Source organism: Monodon monoceros, unplaced genomic scaffold (assembly GCF_005190385.1).
Source record: "Monodon monoceros isolate NGI ecotype Baffin Bay Population unplaced genomic scaffold, NGI_Narwhal_1 Super_Scaffold_6, whole genome shotgun sequence".
Taxonomy (NCBI): Eukaryota; Metazoa; Chordata; class Mammalia; order Artiodactyla; family Monodontidae; genus Monodon; species Monodon monoceros.
Window position 1 is genome coordinate 38,376,754 of NW_021703783.1, and position 21,705 is coordinate 38,398,458.

Below are 21,705 nucleotides of genomic sequence, written 5' to 3' on the forward strand. Positions count from 1 at the left end.
ACTGAGCCCGCGCTCTAGAGTCCGCGAGCCACAACCACTGGGCCCACGTGCCACAATTGCTGAAGCCCGCACGCCTAGAGCTGGTGATCCGCAACAAGAGAAGCCACCGCAATGAGAAGCCCGTGCACCGCAACGAAGAGTAGCCCCCGCTCGCCGCAACTAGAGAAAGCCCCTGCACAGCAACGAAGACCCAACTCAGCCAGTAAACAAATAAATAAATAGACTTTTTTTTTTTAAGTTTTTTTTTTTTTTTTTGCGGTACGCTGGCCTCTCACTGTTGTGGCCTTTCCCGTTGAGGAGCACAGGCTCCGGACGCGCAGGCTCAGCGGCCATGGCTCACGGGCCCAGCCGCTCTGCAGCATGTGGGATCCTCCCGGACCGGGGCACTAACCTGTGTCCCCTGCATCGGCAGGCGGACTCTCAACCGCTGCGCCACCAGGGAAGCCCCAAAAAAAGTATTATTAAAAAACAAAACAAAACACTAAGAGGGAATTCCCTGGCGGTCCAGTGGTTAGGAGTCCGCGCTCTCACTGCTGAGGGCCGGGATTCAACCCCTGGTCGGCCCTCAAGCTGCATGGCGTGGCCAAAAAACCCCAAAACAAAACAAAACAGAAAAACACTAAGATCCAGGGCAAAAGTAACGAAAAAAGAAGTTGTAAAACTGAGAAGCAATTTCACTGGAAACTGCTCATCAAAGAATCAGAGCAATCTTCACTAGGCAGTTACAAATATTCACCCTAAGCAATTCCCATGTTACTATTCCAGAGATAAAAGAAGAAGAAAGTACCCTCAGATATAATCTTTCCCCCTACCTGGCCTATGTCAGGAGAAAAATAAGTGTCACAATACTGACTCTTCTATCTTCCCCAGACCCTAACTTTACCTCCACCTCTGACTTTGCCCTAAAAACATGCTCACATCTCTGGGGTGTGTGTGCGTGGAAATTTGTATATATGGATTAAGGAAATAATCCTTTTTTCTCTTAAGCCCTTTCCCCCCTCAAACTACCATCTCACCTTGCTCCCATCTTTAGAAACTTAGTTTCCGGGTCCTTATTGTTTCCACTTCCTCATCTTCTATTCATCCCTCTGCCCACTTGGGTGTAGCTTCCACTCCCACCATCCTGTTGAAATTATTCTCCTGAAGACCTCTTACTATCAAATCCAAGGACCATGTCTCAGTTTTTATCACTCTCTGTTGACATTTGAGTTGTTGATTAATCCCTCATTTTTGAAATTATATTTCTCCTTTTTTCTTAAATGGAACTCTCCTGCTTCCTTTCCTATCTTTTAAACCATTCACAATTTTCTCATGGAATCCTCTCTCCCTCTCTCTCTCCACTCACCCCTGTTCCTAGACATTACTCAAAGGTCAGTATCTCTCCTCTCTCTGGGTAAGCTCACCTATGCCGAAGTCATCAAAGGTCACTTACACCAAATGATTCCCAAAGCTGTATCACAAGCCCTAACCTTCCTGACTTTCCACTGTATGATGGATACCTTCATGTGTCACATAAATACACAACATAATACAGCCTAAATCATCCTCTTACCATTACTCTTCAAATTAAGTTTACTTAACCACAGATAATTTTTCTCCAAAGATGAGCTGGCATATGAATTTTTGCTTATATAAAATAAATAACATAGCATGAAAGACAGTATAATGGTAACAAAATGTATACAAGGTCTGAAGTCAAAAAGAGGACTTCCAGGGTCTCACTCTGCCTCTTTCTAATTGTGTTGATCACAGGCACGTGATTCACCTCTCTGAAGAGTATACCATCATTAACCTTAGCTCATCAAAAATGCCTAACATGTGACACATAGTGAAGAGAGAATGGCATAGGGGCTAAGAGCCTGGGCCTTCCTCCGTACATGTTGCTCCCTCTGTCTGAAAATACTTCAGACCCTCCCTGGCCTTATGATATAGGTCCCAGCTTAGATGACACTTTCCTCCAGATGCTTTCCCTAACCCCGAAGACTGGGTTAAGAGGCTCCTCTTAAGTTTCCAAAGGACTATACCTACCCTAACATTGATCACATCGTATTTTTTGGATCACATTGTATTTTAACTCTCAGAACAGTGCCTGGCACATGGGTGGGTACTCAAGTATTTGTTAAATGAAGGGAGGTTTACCAGGTATCTGAAATCATTTGTTGGATTCACCTATTTTTATAAACTAGTACTTTGGGGGGGAAAGAAAGTGAAACAAAACAGTGGGTTATGTCTGTTTATTCCGAGAAAAATCATTCCAAATAATGGGAAACCAGAGGATATAGCCACCGAAAAAATGGTCTCTAGCATTAAACTCAGGCAGAATACAACGGAACCTTATCTATACAGATTGTTTTAGTTCACTCCCTCTGTTGGAATATTTCAGGTATTTTCTTACAAATGCTATTTCTTACAAATAACTGGCTCTTCAGGTAATAAAGCTAAATAGTAATTCTAGAAACTAAAAGAGAGCTAAGATGAGAAATAAAGAGGGGGGAGACTTAATTCAGTAGGTCACTCAAGTGTTCATAAGAAGCACCCAGGAAGCTTGTTTAAAATACAGATTTCCAGGTCCCATGCCTCAATTCTGATTCATTAGGTTTGGAGTAGGGTCCAGGAAGACCACATCTTAACAAGAACCTTGAAGTGATTCTAGTGTTGGAAGTCTCTCCCCATCATATGCTGGAAAGCATTGAAATAAAAAGGTCTAAGATCTATACGTATTCCAAGAAAAATGGAAAAACAGCAGCATAAAATGTTTTTATATTGTTCATTTCAAATTTTGCATTGTCATTCAAATTTGGTAGTGTAAAAGAAATGGCTGCCCTTCAAAGGTTAACTGAGGTTTGGACAAAATGAACCTGGGTCACTGAACTGATAAATTTGTTGCCCATCATCTAGGTTCATCTAGAACTTCCCTGCCCAGATGGCACAAAATTACTGTGCAGGGACTCCCCTGGTGGTCCAGTGGGTAAGACTCCGTGCTCCCAATGCAGGGGGCCCGGGTTCCATCCTTGGTCATGGAACTAGATCCCACATGCCTGTCACAACTAAGAGTTCTCATGCCGCAACTAAGATCCCACGTGCTACAACTGGGAACTGGCACAGCCTAAATAAATAAATAAATAAATAAATATACAATGCAGACCAATAACTCATGATAATAAAATTGAGTTTTTTTTTTTTCTGAAGATTTTTTTTTTTAACGGCTTATTTATTTATTTGCCATGCCTCGAGGCTTGTGGGATCTTAGTTCCCTGACCAGGGATCAAACCCAGGCCCACCACAGTGAAAGCACTGAGTCCTAATCACTGGACCACTGTGGACTTCCCAAAGTTGAATTCTTTTTACTCTTTTTCCTCTAGATTGGTTTGTTGCTGAATTTAAAACGTTGCTTGAGAAAAATATACATGGTTAAAAATACGGTATCTGAATAGAAATTCCAATTTATTTTTATCTACTGAATATGAGGGTAACTAAAATTTATTGAGATGTTAAAGTTAAAGCAAGAAGCCAACAGGCTTGAGCTCTAATCTTTATTTAATCTGCCACTAATTAACACTATCACCTGCTTAACAAGTCATCTCTCAAGGCCTCAATTTCCTCTTGTGTAAAATGAAGGGGTTAAAATAGCCTAGTTTTTCTAACTGCGGGTCACAATTAATGAGTCATGAAATCAATTTTAGTGGGTCAGAACCAGCATGCTTGTTTGTTTATGTTAATGAAAAATGGAATGAAACAGAAAATGTTAGAGGGCATCACACATAGTAGAGATAAATATTCTTTTATACAGCTTTTGTTTCAGTTTGTATGTGTATAAACTGGGTAAGAATGTAAAATAGTTCTCACTGTGGCACGTGGTTAAAAAAAAATTATAGTTTGACAAGTGTCGGCGAGGATGTAGACAAACTGAAACCCTCATACACTGCTGATGGGGATCTAAAATGGTGCAGTTGCTTTGGAAAAGAGTTGGCAGTTCCTCAAAAGGTTAAATATATAATTATCGTATGACCTAGCAATTCCACAATTCCAATCCTAGGTATGTATGTATGTATGTTTGTATGTATGTGTATCTCCAAGAGAAATGAAAACACATATCCACATATAAACTTGTCCACGAATGTTTCTGAAAGTGGAAACATTCCCATTGTTCATCAACTGATGAACAGATAAACAAAATGTGGTTTATCCATATGAAGGTATATTATTCAGCCATGAAAAGTACTGATACATGCTACAACATGGATGAACCTTGAACAAATTATACCAAGTGAAAGAAACCAGTCACAATAGAGTACATGTTGTATGATTCCATTTATAGAAGATGTCTAGAAGAGGCAAATCTACAGAAACAGAAAGTAGAGCAGTGATGGCCTACCACTTGGGAGTGGGGGAGAAGGGCTGACTGCTAATGGTTATGGGGTTTTTCCAGGAAGTGATGAAAATGTTGTAAAATGGATTGTGGTGATAGCTGCACAACTCTGTTAATATACCACAAACCATTGAATTGTACACTTTAAATAGGTAAATTGTATGTCACATGAATTACGTTTCAATAAAACCGTTATTTTAAAAAATTATAGTTTGAAAGTCACTAGACTAGATGACAGATATCACTGAGGTCCCTGAGAATTCTCAGTGTACCCCCATACAGGGCTCACTTCACCCATCCTCCCACAATGGTTATTTGGAGGCAGGGCAGTAAGTTATCATGGAAGCACCAACTGACTCCAATTCTGATTCCAGTGCTAACCAGATGCATGGTGACCTCTTTGTACTACCCTCTTCTTCTATGTAAAATGAGGATGATAACCTACCCTACAGGGTTGTTCTAAACATAAAAGGAGATCATAAATGTATGCCATGCCTAGCACATAGCTTGAGGTCACAGTCCGATCTTGTCAGTCTCCGTACGCCTCCGTGTCTAAGACACATTCAATAAACATTATTCCAGAGGCTTCATTAACAGGATACACATTTGGGCTTAGTTTACTTGTCGCATTGTCTTAACAAGGCCTATGTCATTAGACTCTGATAAAAAATAATTCATAAATGTAATTTTTGCTTCAGCTGTTTGACTTTTTTTTAGTGCAAAAATTACTCTCTTTATAATATTGTATAATGGAAAGAAATTAGTGGTCTCTTTAAAACATTGAAATTTTAATTACATAATTATTAGAAAAGCTACCCATCTCTTCTCAAATGTTTGTTTTGGGCACTTTGAGCAATTACTTTTTGTAGTTTCTATTCAGAGGTCAAATTAGGGGAAACCCCTGGCGGTCCAGTGGTTAGGACTCCATGCTTGCACTGCAAGGGGCATGGGTTCCATCCCTGGTTGGGGAACTAAGATCCCACAAGCCTCACGGCGTGGCCAAAAAAAAGAAAGTCTATTGAGCACTTGAAATGTGACTAGTTTGTATTGAGATGTTCCGTAAGTGTAAAATACATACCAGATTTTATTTAACAACCTAAGTGGGAAAAGAATTTGAAAAAGAACAGATACATGTATATGTATAACTGAATCACTTTGCTGTACACCTGAAACTAACACAACACTGTTAATCAACTATACTCCAATATAAAATAAAAAGTTCAAAAACTCAAATTAGGGGCTTCCCTGGTGGCGCGGTGGTTAAGAATCCGCCTGCCAATGCAGGGGACACGGGTTCGAGCCCTGGTCTGGGAAGATCCCACATGCCGTGGAGCAACTAAGCCTGTGAGCCACAACTACTGAGCCTGTGCTCTAGAGCACGTGAGCCACAACTACTGAGCCCAAGTGCCTAGAGCCCATGCTCCGCAGCAAGAGAAGCCACCATAATGAGAAGCCTGCAACAAAGAGTAGCCCTCTCTCACTGCAACTAGAGAAAGCCCACACGCAGCAACGAAGAGCCAACGCAGCCAAAAATATAAATAAATAAATAAATAAAAATTTTTAAAAAGTCAAATTAAACATTATTCACTTTTTTAGTATAAACATAACTAAACTGCAAAAAGGATAAGTCCATATATAAGTGTTGGAATGTGCAATCAAAATTTTGTTTCTTTAATTAGGTCAGTAGTTTTCAAAAATAGTTCCAGCAGCCAAGGTGTAATCCACCAGCGCCCCTCCCATTTCCTCACACCGCCACCCTCCTTCACCCTCCTCCTTCCTTTTGGGGAACGTCTCCTCTGCTGGTCTCAACAAACACTTCTAGCTGCCATTTTCTTCACTGTGTAGTTTCCTTGGTCAGAGTGACTGGTCAAGGGATGAGCGTGCTCATCATAAACAATTAGGTGGAAATATACAATATACAAAACAGAAGCCTCTACCTGCTCTTGTCCACCCCTTCTCCCAAGCCAATTCTACTTCCCAAACGTAACCTCTGTCACAGTTCGGAGTAAAGATTTTCTGATATTGCCTATACATGTTAATAACAGCAAACACATAGTACTATGTGTCAGTCACTGTTCTAAGCATTCAGTACACATTATCTCATTTTATCTTTACAACAGCTCATGAGGAAGCTATTATCACTATGCCTATCTTACAGATGAGAAAACTGAGGCACAGAGAAGTTAACACATGTCACACGTGAACACACATTTTTAAAAATTGTAATGGTTTTATGTTGACGTGCTATTCAGTAATTATTTCTTCTTGGACATCTTCCCACATTAAGATGTACAGATCAGATCTACCTCAACCTTTCAGTACCACATACTATTTCATTCTGCAATAGTTTATGACTTATTGAATGAGGCCCGTGTCAATGAACATTTATGTGGTTTTAGGTTCTTCATTTTTAAGAACAAGACTGCAGTGAACATGCTTCTACTATTGCCTACTTTCAGGTGTGCATCTAAGGTGTAACTTCCTAAAACAGCATTTCATAGGTTCAAAAGACCTATGTATTAAAGTTTTTAATAGACATTTCCAAATGTTCCTCAAAAAAAGTTGCATCAATTTATATATAATTTTGCATCGATGTATATTTGAACTATTAGCTATATGAGAAAGCTTATTCTCTACATCCTTGTCAATGTTGAGCATTATTTTTTTTAAGATTTTTTTTTTATGTGTACCATTTTTTAAAGTCTTTATTGAATTTGTTACAATATTGTTTCTGTTTTATGTTTTGGCTTTTCAGCCACGAGGCATGTGGGATCTTGGCTCCCCCACCAGGGATTGAACGCCCACCCCCTGCACTGGAAGGCAAAGTCTTAACCAGTGGACCACCAGAGAAGTCCCATACTGAGCATTATTAATCACTTTTATTTTTTCCAGTCTGCTAGATATGTGAAAAATGGTACATTATTGTTTTAGTTTTTATTCTTTTAATCATAAGGAAAGTTGAGCGTATTTTAACATGTATATTGGCTACTTAATACACTTACTTTTTGAAACTACATTTATTTTTAAAAGGTCATTTATAAATTGTTTATTATCTCTACAACTTAATTACTTTTTAAATTTGCACAAGGACCTTCTGAATATCATGTGTAACTCCTTGTACAATTCAAATTGCCTCTCACAGCAGCTGTCTTTCCTGGTGTCTGATTCCTATCCAGATCTCATTAATATTCTTTCCAAATAGAAATGTTGCTTCACTATACAGATGAGATCTTCGTTTCTGTAGAGTTCTCTTCTGTAGGGTACCCACCCCTTGATTGCTCATCAATATTCCCAGCACAGCACAACCCTGTGAGAAGTCTGACTGACACTATGTGACAATCCAGGCATTAAGATCACTCTCTGTGGTTATGCTTCAGCTGCTACCCTCAACTAGCCAGTCTAAGGCTTCTTAGTCGTGTGAGGGGAAGGGTGCTCTGAATATCAAGATCATCTTTGGAATCTGAATCTCTCATGCGGAGTCCAAACACGTCTAATTTTTCTGAAAAGGGTCCCCTATGATTCCAATGTAAAAACAGCTTTGGGAGTGCAGTTTTGGCTTGATCCCGGGGTCATTAGGCCAGAGCAGGGAGGCAAACATAGATCCTAATCACCCACCATCTAGATGACTGTGTCAGAATCAGGTAAAAGTTTGAGCCACCTTAGCATAGGGATCAGTTATATGCAAAGACATTCATTCCATTTGATCTTATTCACTTAATCCTTAATGATACCATGAAATAAATACTATTCTCATCTTTCAGAGGAAGAGGCTCAGAAAGGTTAAATAACTTGCTCAAGGTAACACAGCTAGTAAGTGGCAGAGCCAGGATCTGAAAAAGTCTGACAGACCCTAATGTCCGTGCTCTGATGATTTACTGAAAATCACATCCTCCCTGTATCTGGGGGTGGTCTGGGCCACTCTCAAAGTGTCTCAAAACTAGAAATGGAAACGGCTGGGCCACATACCCCAGCCTGTTCCACCTCTAAGTCAATTCTGCCCCAGTTTCTTTCAGCTCAGGTCCACATTTTGAGTCTACCACTTATCTATTTATTTATTTATTTTTTGGCCACACCACCCAGCTTGCGGGGTCTTAGTTCCCCAACCAGGAATTGAACCCGGGCCCACTGGCAGTGAAAGCACCAAGTCCTAACCACTGGACTGCCAGGAATTCCCAACCACTTATCTATTAAGTAAAATTAGGAAAATCACTCTAAGCCTTAGTTTCATCATCTCTAAGATGTTCCTTTAGCTTAGTGCTAAAATAAGTGCTTAATAAATATTGACAGTAGTGGTGGCAATAACAATAGCTAACGTTCACTGAACATTTACCATGTACTAGATATTGTTTTAATTGTTTTGCAAATGTAAATTTATTAATCCTCATAGTAACACATTCAGAATAGTATTGTCCCACTTTACAGATGAAGAAACTGAGGCCCAGAGAGGTTAAATAAATCTTAGCTCTTACTCATTTTTTAGAAGGCTGGGATGGAAACAAAATGATCTCAAGCACAAAGGATAAACCAGAAATGCAGTTCCAATGCACACTGTACTTCATGGTCTACTTATTTTTGTTAAATCAGCAATTTAAAAAAAAGAGCATCTCTGATGTTGTCTCCGAGAAACTGGTAGTTACAACCAGAAAAACTACAGCTGACGCCATTTCTCTGCACCAAAAAGTTTAAACCTCTGTCAAATTATACCTTGAAAGGGCCAAATTTTAGGTGTTCTCAACACCTCTGTAAAAACTCTAAGTTGAAATAATTATCATTTTCTTACATGCTTCTATTACTTTATTCATTCATTTGAATGTCTTATCTTCTTGTACTTTTGAAACCCACATTAGCTTTTTGCATAATTGTGGTAACCTTCACAAAGCTTATTTAGACAGTTTAAAGAGTAACCCCCAATTATGGCCTTTACAAACTGACTTCAGTCTAAAATTTTTAGGTCATGAAGAACCGACCAAGAACCTTTCTGATCTTTTTTTTTCTTTAAATTAAGGAATTACCAGATCTAATCCAATTTTAATTCTATCTCTTCTCTCAAATCTAATTTGTTACTTATTCACTAGGTTCTTCTTCCCCCTTCCCCCCAGTTGATAATTAACTCACTGTAAGGACAAACATAGTCCAATGCAGTGAGGTTTTTTTCCCAGTATTTTTTCACACATAGCAAGGAAAATCTCTCCAAGTAAGTAAAAAAAAACCAAAACAAACAAAAAAACCCAAAACCCAAAACAAAACAAAGCCCCCACAGATAATGATGTCAATAACTTCAAATTTAAAGTGAAAATTAGAGAAAAGTATAGTTAACTGGAAAAAGAATATAGAAATTTAGAGTTGACTGAGGCCATTATGCAAAACATGGATTTACTCTGAATTCCTGTTTCTACTTTAACCTTTGTACCATTTCATACTTGAACATCAGATGCATCAAATATCAGTTCCTGGTACAGTGCAGGAGCTCAATAAATATCTGTTATATGAATGAAAAACACTATTATCCAAGTTCTCAGTTCCCACATATCTTGACAAAGACCCACCTGCATAATTGAGTGTCTGCCTATGAACTACATACTCCCAGGTCTTGAAAATTACATGCTAATTAAGACAAAGTGGCTAATTAAAGAGTCTTCTTTGCAATGTCAAAGCAGAAGAAATATATACACTTATTTAAGAAGGCTGCATCTGTTAAAGATATAACCTCCTTATACCAGTCCTTTGTCCTTAATAATTAATCAAGTTTTCTCCAAATACAGGGCTTCTTAGTTTCACTCCTGGCCATTTCCAGGAAGGGCCTGGCTTCCATTCTTCTTATCTGAAATTTTAGATGATGTATTTTTTTCAGGACTTGCTCAATCTTAAAAGCCAGTTCAGATCAATTTAACCAATCCCTTCAAGTAGGAGAATTAAAACGGGTTTACTGAAAAGTGACTCTTCTCTAGGCAAGTTCTCTAATCTTTCCTTTCTGTAAAAATCTGAGAAGCTAACCCAGAACAATGCTTTAATCAAGGACAAGCATAGCCGAGGCTGGTCACATAAAGAACTACCAAATCACACAGTCACAGAAGTGATACAATTTTGCTACTTATGTGAACCAATGCTATGCATCATATTTCTTAAGGACTGGTTACAAACATATTAATGTTAATGATTTAATTACATTTTAATGTTTACCTTCTAAAATTACATCAAATTATGGTGCTGTTTTTAAAAAGCCATTGAGAAGCATTTATTGAGTAGTGGTCTTTTATTCTCCATGGGAAAGTCAATCAGCTTCTTTGGGTAGGTTTCAGTTTCTTTATCTCAAAAACAGATAATAATTCACAAGGGATGGTTATGAGGATTAAGTGAGAAAATAAAAGTATAACTACTTTGAAAAGTATAAATTGCTATAAAACTATTATAATTTTTAATAAAATTTCAAGCCAGTTTCAAGGAAAAAAATTAGTGGGATTAAAAATTATTCTACTCAATGAGGAGAAATTGGAAAAAAATTAGAACTGATTACTTAACATTGTCTGGTTTGGCTAGATGTTAACAAGAAACCCCTTGGTTAATTAAGACTGTTGCTAAAAACTTCTCTAATCAATACACTGTCCTATTTCAGGGCATGTAGTAAGTATAATGAAAATAATTTCATCTTTCCTTGAGGATCCTAGGTAGCTTTCTTATTTTTCTCCTAGAGAAGGGAAGCAGAATAAAATTTCTGATTGCTTGAAAATTCTAGTCAGTTGGTTCTAGTTTTGCTATACTTGCTTTTAAAAATGTAATGAGAGCTAATAGACTAGTATTGGCCAGCAGTAATAACCCTGAAAGTAGATGCTGACAGTGGTAGTAAAATAGTGGCCTGGATCCTGGGAACATCTTGGAAAACCTGCACTCAGGTGGAACTGAATCCTGCCTATCACAGTATCCAAACCTTTGTCCTGCTACCTTCAGAAATCCTCAGAGACTGCTACCTGATTTGAACCCTGATGGAAATATCTCAAGCTGTTGTCCATTAAAAAAAAAAAAACCACAACAAAACTTTGGACTGCAAACCAAAACAAGACTTGTTAAAAGAAGTCTCTCTTCAAGGCTCATTCATTCATTCAACAAATATTTGAGCACTTACCATGTGTCAAGCAGTGCTCTATTTGCTCAGGATATAACACTAAAAGTGACAGACAAGGTCTCTGCTCTCATGAAGCTTCCATTCCACTGGGGAAGCTGGACAATTAAACACTGTGATTAGTACTGTGAAGGAAATACAAAGAGAGTAACTGGAGTGGTGGTAGGAAAGGGGGCAGATACTTTAGATACTGGCCAGGGAAGGCCTCTTTGAGTGAATGACATTTGAGGTGAAACCTGAATGATGGGGAGGAGACAGGCAGCCAGCCAGGTGAAGAGACGAGATGGGGGAGTTTTCCTGGCAAAGGAAATAGCAAATGCAAAGGCCCTGAGGCAGGAATAATATGGCTAGGGAGTGAGAAGTATGAAATGATGGCAGAGCCAGTTTAAATAGGATTTACAAGGAATGGTAGAAGATGTTAATTTTATTCTCAGTGTGATGTGATGTCAAACATTGTTAGACAATAGTGTTTGCAACATGAGATATATTTAATGTATTCTATGAGTATTTAATTGCTTATTACATGTATAATGGTTGCAAAATGAACAGGAAAGGCAAGGTTCTCACACTTAGAAGGTTTACAATCTATTAAGGAAGCAATAATTCATAAACAGTGACAGCACTAAGGTAAAAAATGAAGTAAAAATAAAGTGCCAACTGAAGGCTGGGGAGGGAGCCACTGATTCAAATAGAAGACTTTAGAAAAGGCTTCATTTTTTTAAAGTAGCATTTTATTTGAGCTCTTAAGGAAAAAGGATTTAAGGGGGGGCGGGGGGGGAAGGGGGGAGTCTGAGGCTGTGGGAACTGCATGAGCAAAGGCACAGAGGCAGGAAAGCACAGGGTGGGTCCAGGAAACCGTGAATCATTGTATGGCTACAGTGCCAGGTGGGTGGGTAGTGATGTGAGAGATAAGTCTGGAAAAATAGGCTGTCAGGGTGTGGAAGTTGGGGTCTTGAATGGCATGCAGAGAAATTTAGACTTGATTTACTTGGGCTTTGGTTCCCCTTAAGTATGTAAAAGAATCTCTTCAGGTACTTAAAACTGCAGATTCCCATGCCCCATCCCTCCAGATACATTGATTTGTAAGTCTAGGTGGGACCTAAGAATCTTCTTTTTAAACCAACACCCCAGGTGATTCTGAGACAGATAATCAGGAAACCATACTTTGAAAATCAGTGTTCTATTTTTTTATGACAAGTCTGGACTGAAAGGGAAAAACTGAAGCCAACTCTAAGGATTGCCCAAGAACTCTAACAAAAAAGGGGGAGCTGAATTAGAAGAGCCATTATCACTGCTGGGATAGTATCAACCAAAGCTGGTGATTAAATGTGGGAGGAGAGAAGGACGGAAGTGTTCAACACAACTTCTATCCTTGTCCCTAGGGAAATTAGGTGGACGCAGGTACCTGGTGCAGAGGGACCATCCACATGGTCTACCAGCTGTTGGAAATATGAATATGGGCTCAGAAGATATGCAAAGGCACTAAACATACTGGTTAGGTACTCCAAAGTAAATTCAAGACAAATTAAAGAATATAAAAAGTAAAACCATAAAATTTAGAAGGAAATTGAAGTGAATACTTAACCCATCTCTGGATGGCAAAAGACTTCTGAACATAAAAGCAACAGAAAAATCCCAAAGAAAAAGATTTATAGATAAGAAACAATATACCACGTACGAAATTAAAATAACTAAACATTTGACCATAGAACAAAGAATTAATATTCTTAAAACGAAGAGCTTATATGGGAATTCCCTGGCAGTCCAGTGGTTAGGACTCAGCGCTTTCACTGTCAGGGCCAGGTTCAATCCCTGGTTGCAGAAAAACAGTTAAAGACAAACAAACAAAAAACCGAAGAGCTTATACAAATCACAAAGAAAAAAACACTAAGAATAGTTTCTGTATGGAATAGGGGAAGTTATTAAATAACTTGGCTTGGTAGCTTAAACATCTTGTCATGAAGTGACTTGCTTTATATGCACTAGAGATGATCGGGCTTTGTGGCATAGATCAGCAGGGCTCTTTCCATGTACTTTACCAGGTAATCAAGTGTCAACCTACGGGAGTGCCTAAAAATACCGATTGTTGTAACTTCTATTGTCTTGAGAGTACAAATACATTAAATTGCCCCCAAGCTCCACTAAGCCTTGACACCCCTAGGGAAACTGCCTTTATTGCATCCAGTCTTTCCTTGGCTCTATCTATTTAAAATGTGTGCCGGGTTAGGGATGGGACAGAAAATAATTTCACAATGTCTAGTGAGCAGTGGTTCATAAGTCATCCTTTCGATACATAGGTTGTATGGATTTTGGGATCAATAGCCCAACCCTCTCATTTTACAGATGAGGCTCAGAGAAGATGAATGACGTGCCCAAGATCATCTAAGTGGTTGGTTCCCAACACTAAGTTGGGAATCCTGACTCTTAAGCCAGCACCCTTTCCATTTTGCGGTGCTGCTCCATCCATCACAAGCTCTGGATTCTCAAAATAATGGACACGTACAACACCATAATGTCAACTTCTATACACTTTCCGCTTTAATCACTCCACTCATTCAGTTTGGCCTAATAAAAACCTGTACTCCCTCCCCCAAAGCCCCAAATAAATGAAAGAACTCCAAACAAACAAATAAAAAACATAATTAAAATATTAAGACATTTGGGCTTCCCTGGTGGCGCAGTGGTTGGGCGTCCGCCTGCCGATGCAGGGGACATGGGTTCGTGCCCCGGTCCGGGAGGATCCCACGTGCCGCGGAGCGGCTGGGCCCGTGAGCCATGGCCGCTGAGCCTGCGCGTCCAGAGCCTCTGCTCCGCGGCGGGAGGGGCCACAGCGGTGAGAGGCCCGCGTACCGCAAAAAAAAAAAAATTAAGACATTTAAAAATGGGAACAGATTAACCAAAAGACAATTCACAGAAATGGAAATGAAGGTATGAAAAATGTTCACTCTCACTAGTAATTAGAGAAATACAAATTAAATCACTTTTGCTTATCAAATTAGTAAAGATAAAAAAATAAGATTCAGTGTTAACGAAGGATGCACTAAGAGGCCCTCACAATCACTATAGGTGAGAATATTGATCTAGTCATTATGAAAACACAATTTGACAGCAGTACTTTTTAATTTTCATGCCCTTTGACCCAGTAATTAAACTTCTGGGAATCTAACTTAAGGAAATAATGAGTGATTCGTACAAAGATTTATGCATAAATTTGTTCTCAGTTTTTTCACTTATTAGTAATGGTGTAAAAATCAAAACACCCAAGTACATAGTTAAATTTTGTAACATCAATACAATAGGGTATTAAACATCCATTAAAATTGTTTTCAAATAATTTTGATGCCATGGAAAATCATGGAATAATGTAAAGTGGAAAAGCAGATACAAAACTCTATCTACTGTAATAAAATGAACCCAGTTACCTGTGTGTTTATGTGAGTGTGTTTGTGTGTATCAAAGGAAAAAAAAAAAAAGACTGAAAGGAAATACACCAAACAGTACTTCTCTGCAGAACAGATTATGGACTATTTTGTCTCCTTCATAATTTATTTTTTTCCCAGGTTTTCTGTAACTAGCATATATAATTCTTATTTTCAAAATATGTATGGATGTTTGTATATGTGAAAATAAAACAAGAATTATATATATAATATGAAAAGAGGTTTTAAAGATGATTAATTTGTAAATCACTCACATTCAGGTGTCAGTTGAAGTCATGGAAATAGAGCAGAGTGCTCGGGGAGAGAGTATAAGGAGAACAGGATGCTGGACAGGTCATGGCTAACACACACATTTAAGGGGCAAAAAGACTGTGAATTAGTGAAGGAGCATGGAAGGAAATGGTTAGATGGAGAACCAGATAGAGTCACATCAAGAAAGCCACATGAAAGTGGACAGAAAAGTTGTCCACTTGGTCAAATGTTGTCAAGTGACGAGGAGGAGGCCAGTGACAGGGCCATTAGAGGGAAATCACTGGGTACTACGCATGGACAGATCAGTTTCCTCTAGTGCTGGTGGTGGAAACCAAATCTGAGCAAATATTACCTGTTCAATAAAATTGACTGTGAGGAAAAGAAGTCCTGTGCTTAAATTATTTGCTTAAGCTTCAGTTTATGGGGGAAAAAGGTTGTGGAAATCTAAAACCAAGTAAAAGCATATCAGGATGACTATTCTATGGGTAATGAAACAAAAATTGGCAATACTTTGGTGTACAAGAAAAAACATGTTTGAGGGATTGTAAAGTTTCCATTTAGTGAGCTCCATTATAGGATAAATACAGGAAAAAACAGCTCCACACTTGTTACCAGAAGTACAAAAAAGCTGTTATCTTTTTTCCCCAAACATGCAAGTTCTTAGTTTCAGAGCAGTATTAAAGAAATTCTTTAAAAATAAAAATAATGTAAAATTTCATAGTATCATGTTAACTTTTTTTTTTTTTTTGGCCTGCCGCACGGCTTGTGGGATCTTAGTTCCCTGAACAGGGATTGAACCTGGGCCCTCGGCAGTGAGAGTGTGGAGCCAAGGAACTCCCCATGTTAACTTCTTATGACTGGACATGTGAAGTTTCTAGAAACATTTTCAAATATAAAGAAATCATCTGACATGCTAAATAATGGATTTATTGTTGGGTCAAACCTTGTCCTGTTTATGAAAAGAGGTCTGCATTAGCACAATAACTTGACTGAGTCTCAAGGACTTTCCCTCCAGCCACAGAATAAACAAATCAGTATAGCCCTACCAAGAGTACCATTTACCATAGAATCTCAATTCCACAACCATTAAGTAGAAACTACTCAACTTACAACCACTCATTTGTTACTAAAGAACCTTGAAGAGTCTGTGTTAAGTAATTTAACATCACCTGGAGATTACTGTACACAATCCAAAATAAAGTACTTAAACTTCCTATCAAAAAACATACAGTGAAAGACCATACCAACCTTAAAAAAAAAAAGTCTTTTCTCATGGAAATTCCTGACTTAGGAACCAAGGCACACTTTTTCCTATCTGCAGAAAGAGTACAATTCCAATCTCAGTGAAAGTCGCCTATTTGTGAGTGTATGGAATTTAGAATGCCTGAAAACTAGTTTTGCTGTCAACATAAATAATGGCAAATTCTCCCAATTTGTGGTTAGGTGGCCTTTTATGGCAAAGATGTCTAATGATCTCCCACACTCTCAACATTCTTTTGTGTCTGTGTTGTATATATGTCTTTGATGAACCTTTCTGATACAGAAGCTCTAAATGTTGAAAAATACCAGAGGAGGGACTTCCCTGGTGGAGCAGTGGTTAAGAATCCACCTGCCAATGCAGGGGACACAGGTTCGAGCCCTAGTCCGGGAAGATCCCACATGCTGCAGAACAATTAAGCCCGTGAGCCACAACTACTGAACCTGCGCTCTAGAGCTTCAAGCCACAACTACTGAAGCCCGTGCGCCTAAAGCCTGTGCTCCGTAACAAGAGAAGCCACCGCAATGAGAAGCCCGCGCAACGCAATGAAGAGTAGACCCTGCTCGCCACAACTAGAGAAAGCCCGTGTGCAGTAACGAAGACCCAATGCAGCCAAAAAAATAAAATAAATAAATAAATTTATAAAAAAAAAAAGAAAAATACCAGAGGAAGTCCAGATATTTGAAACCCTAAGAGGAACAATAATTAAAATTTGTACTTGAAAACATAAGTAAACAACAAAATCATTGTAGATACACAAAATACATGCAAATACCTACTGTCTTTCCAAAAACTCCTGGTGGGACCACTTTCCTAGAGCGTGAACAGAGAGAAACAATGTCAAAGGAGGTAAGAAATGTGTTCATCAAGTACCACGGCTCATTGCCAAATGAAACAACTATCACCTGTATTATTAACTCAAAATCTCTATTTTATTTTTTTTAACATCTTTGTTGGAGTATAATTGCTTTACAATGTTGTGTTAGTTTCTGCTGTATAACAAAGTGAATCAGCTATATGTACACATATATCCCCATATCCACTCCTTCTTGTGCCTCCCTCCCACCCTCCCCATCCCACCCCTCTAGGTGGTCACAAAGCACTGAGCTGATCTCCCTGTGCTATGCAGCTGCTTCCCACTAGCTATCTGTTTTACATTTGGTAGTGTGTATATGTCAATGCCACTCTCTCACTTCGTCCCAGCTTACCCTTCCCCCTCCCCGTGTCCTCAAGTCCATTCTCTACGTCTGCGTCATTATTCCTGTCCTGCCCCTAGGTTCATCAGAACTATTTTTTTTAAATCTCTATTTTAAAAATGAAAAACATAATCATATAGAAGGGACTGTGGCATGTTCATCCTCTATATACTAGAACACTGGCACACTGTAGGCAGTTACTAAATGCCTGCAGTTTATGAAGAACACTGCAGACTACCACAGACTTCAGATCATTAAAACGCTGCAAAAAATCTTCAAACATTTCTGACCCTTTCCTCCTCCACCCTGTCCCCTGCTCCAAAAAAAAGAAAAGAAAAGAAAGAGAAAGAAAGAAAGAAAAAGACATTTTGAGGGTACCTTAGCAAGAAAAAGTATCCTCTGTAATCAAGATGTGCTGTTAATAGAATTGTTTTCACTTCTGAAGCTTTCTTTTCTTATAATTATTAGGTGGTTAAAATTTGGCCCACCTTTAACCAGAATCTGGAACAAAACTTGAATGTACCAAGCTAAACAAAGTTACACAATGGACCAAGTTTTACAAAATGGCAATGCTTTGCTAATGTTGCCAATACACTATTCTCTTCCCAGAGGCTCTAGAGTTCAGGGACTACATGATAACAACACTTCTAGGCCCAATTCAGAACTGTGAAAATAGCTCCACCAACTATTTACTGAACTACATAGAATTAATGACAAGTCCTAATCCCATTATCAAAAGGCCATAATGTTGACAGAACATAAGGTAAGGAATATGACTCACACAAATACATGGACTGAAGAGAATCACTCACTATTGCTCAAAGGTTTTTGTTATTGTTGTTGTTTATTTTGTTTTGTGTTCAAGGAAAAGCAGAAGAGGGAATTTTTAAAAAACTGTATTCTCTATGCTCCTACAGCACTCTGGGTTGATCTCTAGTATAGCACTGGCCTCACTAATACTCTAAGTTGTATCTATTGACCTGCCTAACCCATTTGATTTTAAGCTATTTTAGAGTAAGAACATTTAGAACTTTGAATCCACAGGACTGACAATACAAGGGGCACTCAATAAATGTTTTGTCCAAAAAAATGAAATGAGTTCTTAAAGTGATTACCTAGTACCATGTTATGTGTTGTTCTATCAATGCAAAACAAAGAAATACATATGCACACACTCGTTTTTGAAGGTCTACCTAAAACATGATCATCCTTCATCCAGGCTATAACTCCACAGGAGCTTAGGAAATGCTCATTGAGGGTCATCTTCTTTTGTGCCTACATCAGACCTCAGAAGAAAGTGTTATTTCATGGTTTCTAAAATACTTATTTGTGAATAGTATTAATAACTATGCAAATGAAAAGTATTCAATTTAACCACTTAAATCAAGAGCAAAAGAAAGAACACCTAATGCAAAAGAAGACCTCTCCCCTTTTAAAGGGTCACTGTCTTAACGGCTGATAACTCCCTAATTATCTTTGACTAACTTGAAAAGTCAAGTCAATAGAACCATCTGGATTAGGCAGACTTCTGAAAGCTGGAATTAGGTGAAAGATAATAGTATTTCAAATATCTCTCACCAGGATGGTAAGCACCAGTAAGGAGGTAAGGAAGGGTGCCAGATGGTTAGCTCCTAGCACCTACAGCTTCAGGCTTAGTAGGTGTAGCCAGGGGTGTACAGTTACCTTATATTAACACCCACGTATTGACAGGTGCCATATGTACACGATAGCGATTCTGGGCTGACACATCCAGCTGTAAGGACTGCTATATTATCAACATATCTCAAAAGGCTGAATGGAAGGGGAGAAAAATCGAAGAGGGAGAGAATGGTTAAAAATGGAGAATGGAAAAGAGCAGTTGAATTATTAGAATATTTCCCTGGGAGACTATTTTGAATTTTGATGAACTGCCGCTTTCCTCCACCACACCAAGAAAGTATGTATTGTTATATATAGTTAGAAAGGAGTGTTCCAGTTGGAAGAGGAGGGGATCCTATCAGTTCCCGCCCTCAGGCAGCAAAAGCTCCGCTCTACATAATTACTCCAACCCCAGCGCAGTACCCAGAAGTGAGGAAAGAGCAAAGGATCAGCAGCTCCTCCACTCCCTTTCTCGAGGGGGAGGGGTTCACGCTCCTTGTGTTCCCCCCACCCCCAAAAGTCCCGGGAGAAAGAGGGTGTGGAGGGAATTCGAGGTCTCCGCGCACTCTCCGGCTGTGGAGGATGTGGAGAAAGAAGGCCCTTACCTGGCTAACAGCGGTCTTTTCTCTGCGCTGCTACCAGCCCTGGTACGGGTCCCTGGCGCTTTGCCTTGCGCACCTGTCGCGACCCAGCTGCAACACCTACAGCTCCCTGCGGCCCCGCCCCGGTCCGGCTCAGAGCCCCGCCCAAGACCCCGCCCACCGACGCGGGGGCGCGCACGTCAGACCGTCTCCCGCGCAGCCTCGGCGAGAGCGTGCGCGCCGCCGGCTGCGTGCTCCTCCTCACGGCTGCTCGCGTTGCTCTGCGGGGCGGCGTGGGCGTGGTGAGGGGCGTGGCTGCTTTTTCCAGGGCCCGTGTCTCGCCCTTTGTTCTTTGAGGGGTCTACGCATTTGCACGACGTAGAGTTCTGTGCTTCTGTACTTTGGCTTTAACCTGCTGACTCAGAGCTTCCACAGTTTGACTCAAGAGCGATTAGGAGATTTGTCCTAGGTTCAAGTGTAGGCCAGTCACCAACCAGGTTCCTGGTGCTTTTGGGGTAAGTTCTGTGCAGGGAGGGTGTTCTAGAGGAGGCCGTGGGGTGTAGTGGAAAGAGCTATAAATTCATCCTGGCTCCACCGCTTGAAGTTCAAGTCGCCTCACCTCACTAGAGCAGAGTTTCTTCATGTAAATGAAGCGGTTGTACAAGGGCAGATCTCCAAGTTCTCCAGCAGCTCTAGCCCTTATCATTCCTTCATTTAGAGCTGTGCTCTAAAGGTTTAGAGTACGTTGGGAGGCCTAGCACTTGGCCATCCTGCCCGCACATTTTGCCCCAGGTACGTGTGGCTGTATGAGGGCCCTTCGAGAATGTCCTTTCCTTTTCCTTTGCCTGCGCCCCACGTGTAGTAAGGTTTCAAACCACAAGTTTTCTTAAGCTTTTCAGAATTCACGTAGGTCGATAAGCACTATATGGGGCTCGTGGTAGTAAACACCTGTATTTACACTTCCTAAAGCAGTTAACGAAGATGTCTAATCAATTTCCAACGGCAGGTGATGGATAGACTAATCAGTTGTTTTCTTATTCCTTCAGATACCCAGCCCAGACTAGGTATTTGGGATAGGTATCAAGCGTCAAGACTCATATTCCCGTGTTGCCTGCCAGTTTTGTTAGAGACTTGTGGCAAATATATAGGATGGTACTGCAGAAAATGCATTCTATTACTTGTGGAGTTCCCCTAGTATATATCACTCCCCATTTTTTTTTAAACAAGCCAATAAAGGCCCTTATTCTCTGCTAAGGAGATTAAGAAGGCAAACCGGAGTCAGAAATTTGCACCTAAATTTGAATCTTGACTCAGCCACTTGTCAGGCAAATTACTCCTTGTTCTCCTGGCCTTTTGAAAATAGAGCTAGTAGTACACCACAGTTGGCTTTTACCAGTTTGCAAGGTTGATTGCTATTTTGGGGGGGGATTTTATGAGCTAGTTGTTAAGCATAACCACTATTAAAATCAATTTATATAAATTAACAAATATGTTAAAAACAGGTAATAAATACTCAAAACGTCACTTTTTTTTTTTTTTTTTTTTTGCGATACGCGGGCCTCTCACTGCTGTGGCCTCTCCAGTTGCGGAGCGCAGGCTCAGCGGCCATGGCTCAAGAGCCCAGCCGCTCCGGGGCATGTGGGATCCTCCCGGACCGGGGCATGAACCCATGTCCCCTGCATCGGCAGGCGGACTCTCAACCGCTGTGCCACCAGGGAAGCCCTCAAAACGTCACTTTTTTAAACTTCATTTTACTAATTACTCTTAAGGTTGTCTATGGTATCTGTAGGATGGAAATACTATATTATGTTGTATGTGTTTCTGTCCAACTCTGTTCATGTTTGTGTGTTTGTC

The 21,705-nt window shown here is 39.8% G+C and overlaps 2 protein-coding genes across 6 annotated transcripts in view; both read right to left on the bottom strand.

Moving 5' to 3' along the window:
• Positions 1-20,053, bottom strand: part of LIMA1 (LIM domain and actin binding 1) — an 82,627-nt gene extending 62,574 nt beyond the window's left edge. For 4 of the 5 annotated variants that reach the window (XM_029204539.1, XM_029204538.1, XM_029204537.1 and 1 more), the window contains exon 1: positions 19,876-20,053. The gene's annotated coding sequence lies outside the window, so the exon portion shown is untranslated. Of the gene's footprint in view, positions 1-17,215; positions 17,250-19,875 lie in introns of all 5 variants that reach the window. The other variant, XM_029204535.1, reaches the window with a different exon arrangement.
• The window catches only part of FAM186A (family with sequence similarity 186 member A), an 83,802-nt gene continuing 81,976 nt past the window's right edge, over positions 19,880-21,705 (bottom strand). Inside the window, 1 exon segment of the mRNA XM_029206706.1 lies at positions 19,880-20,212. Within this exon segment, the coding sequence (XP_029062539.1) occupies positions 19,880-20,212 (333 nt within the window).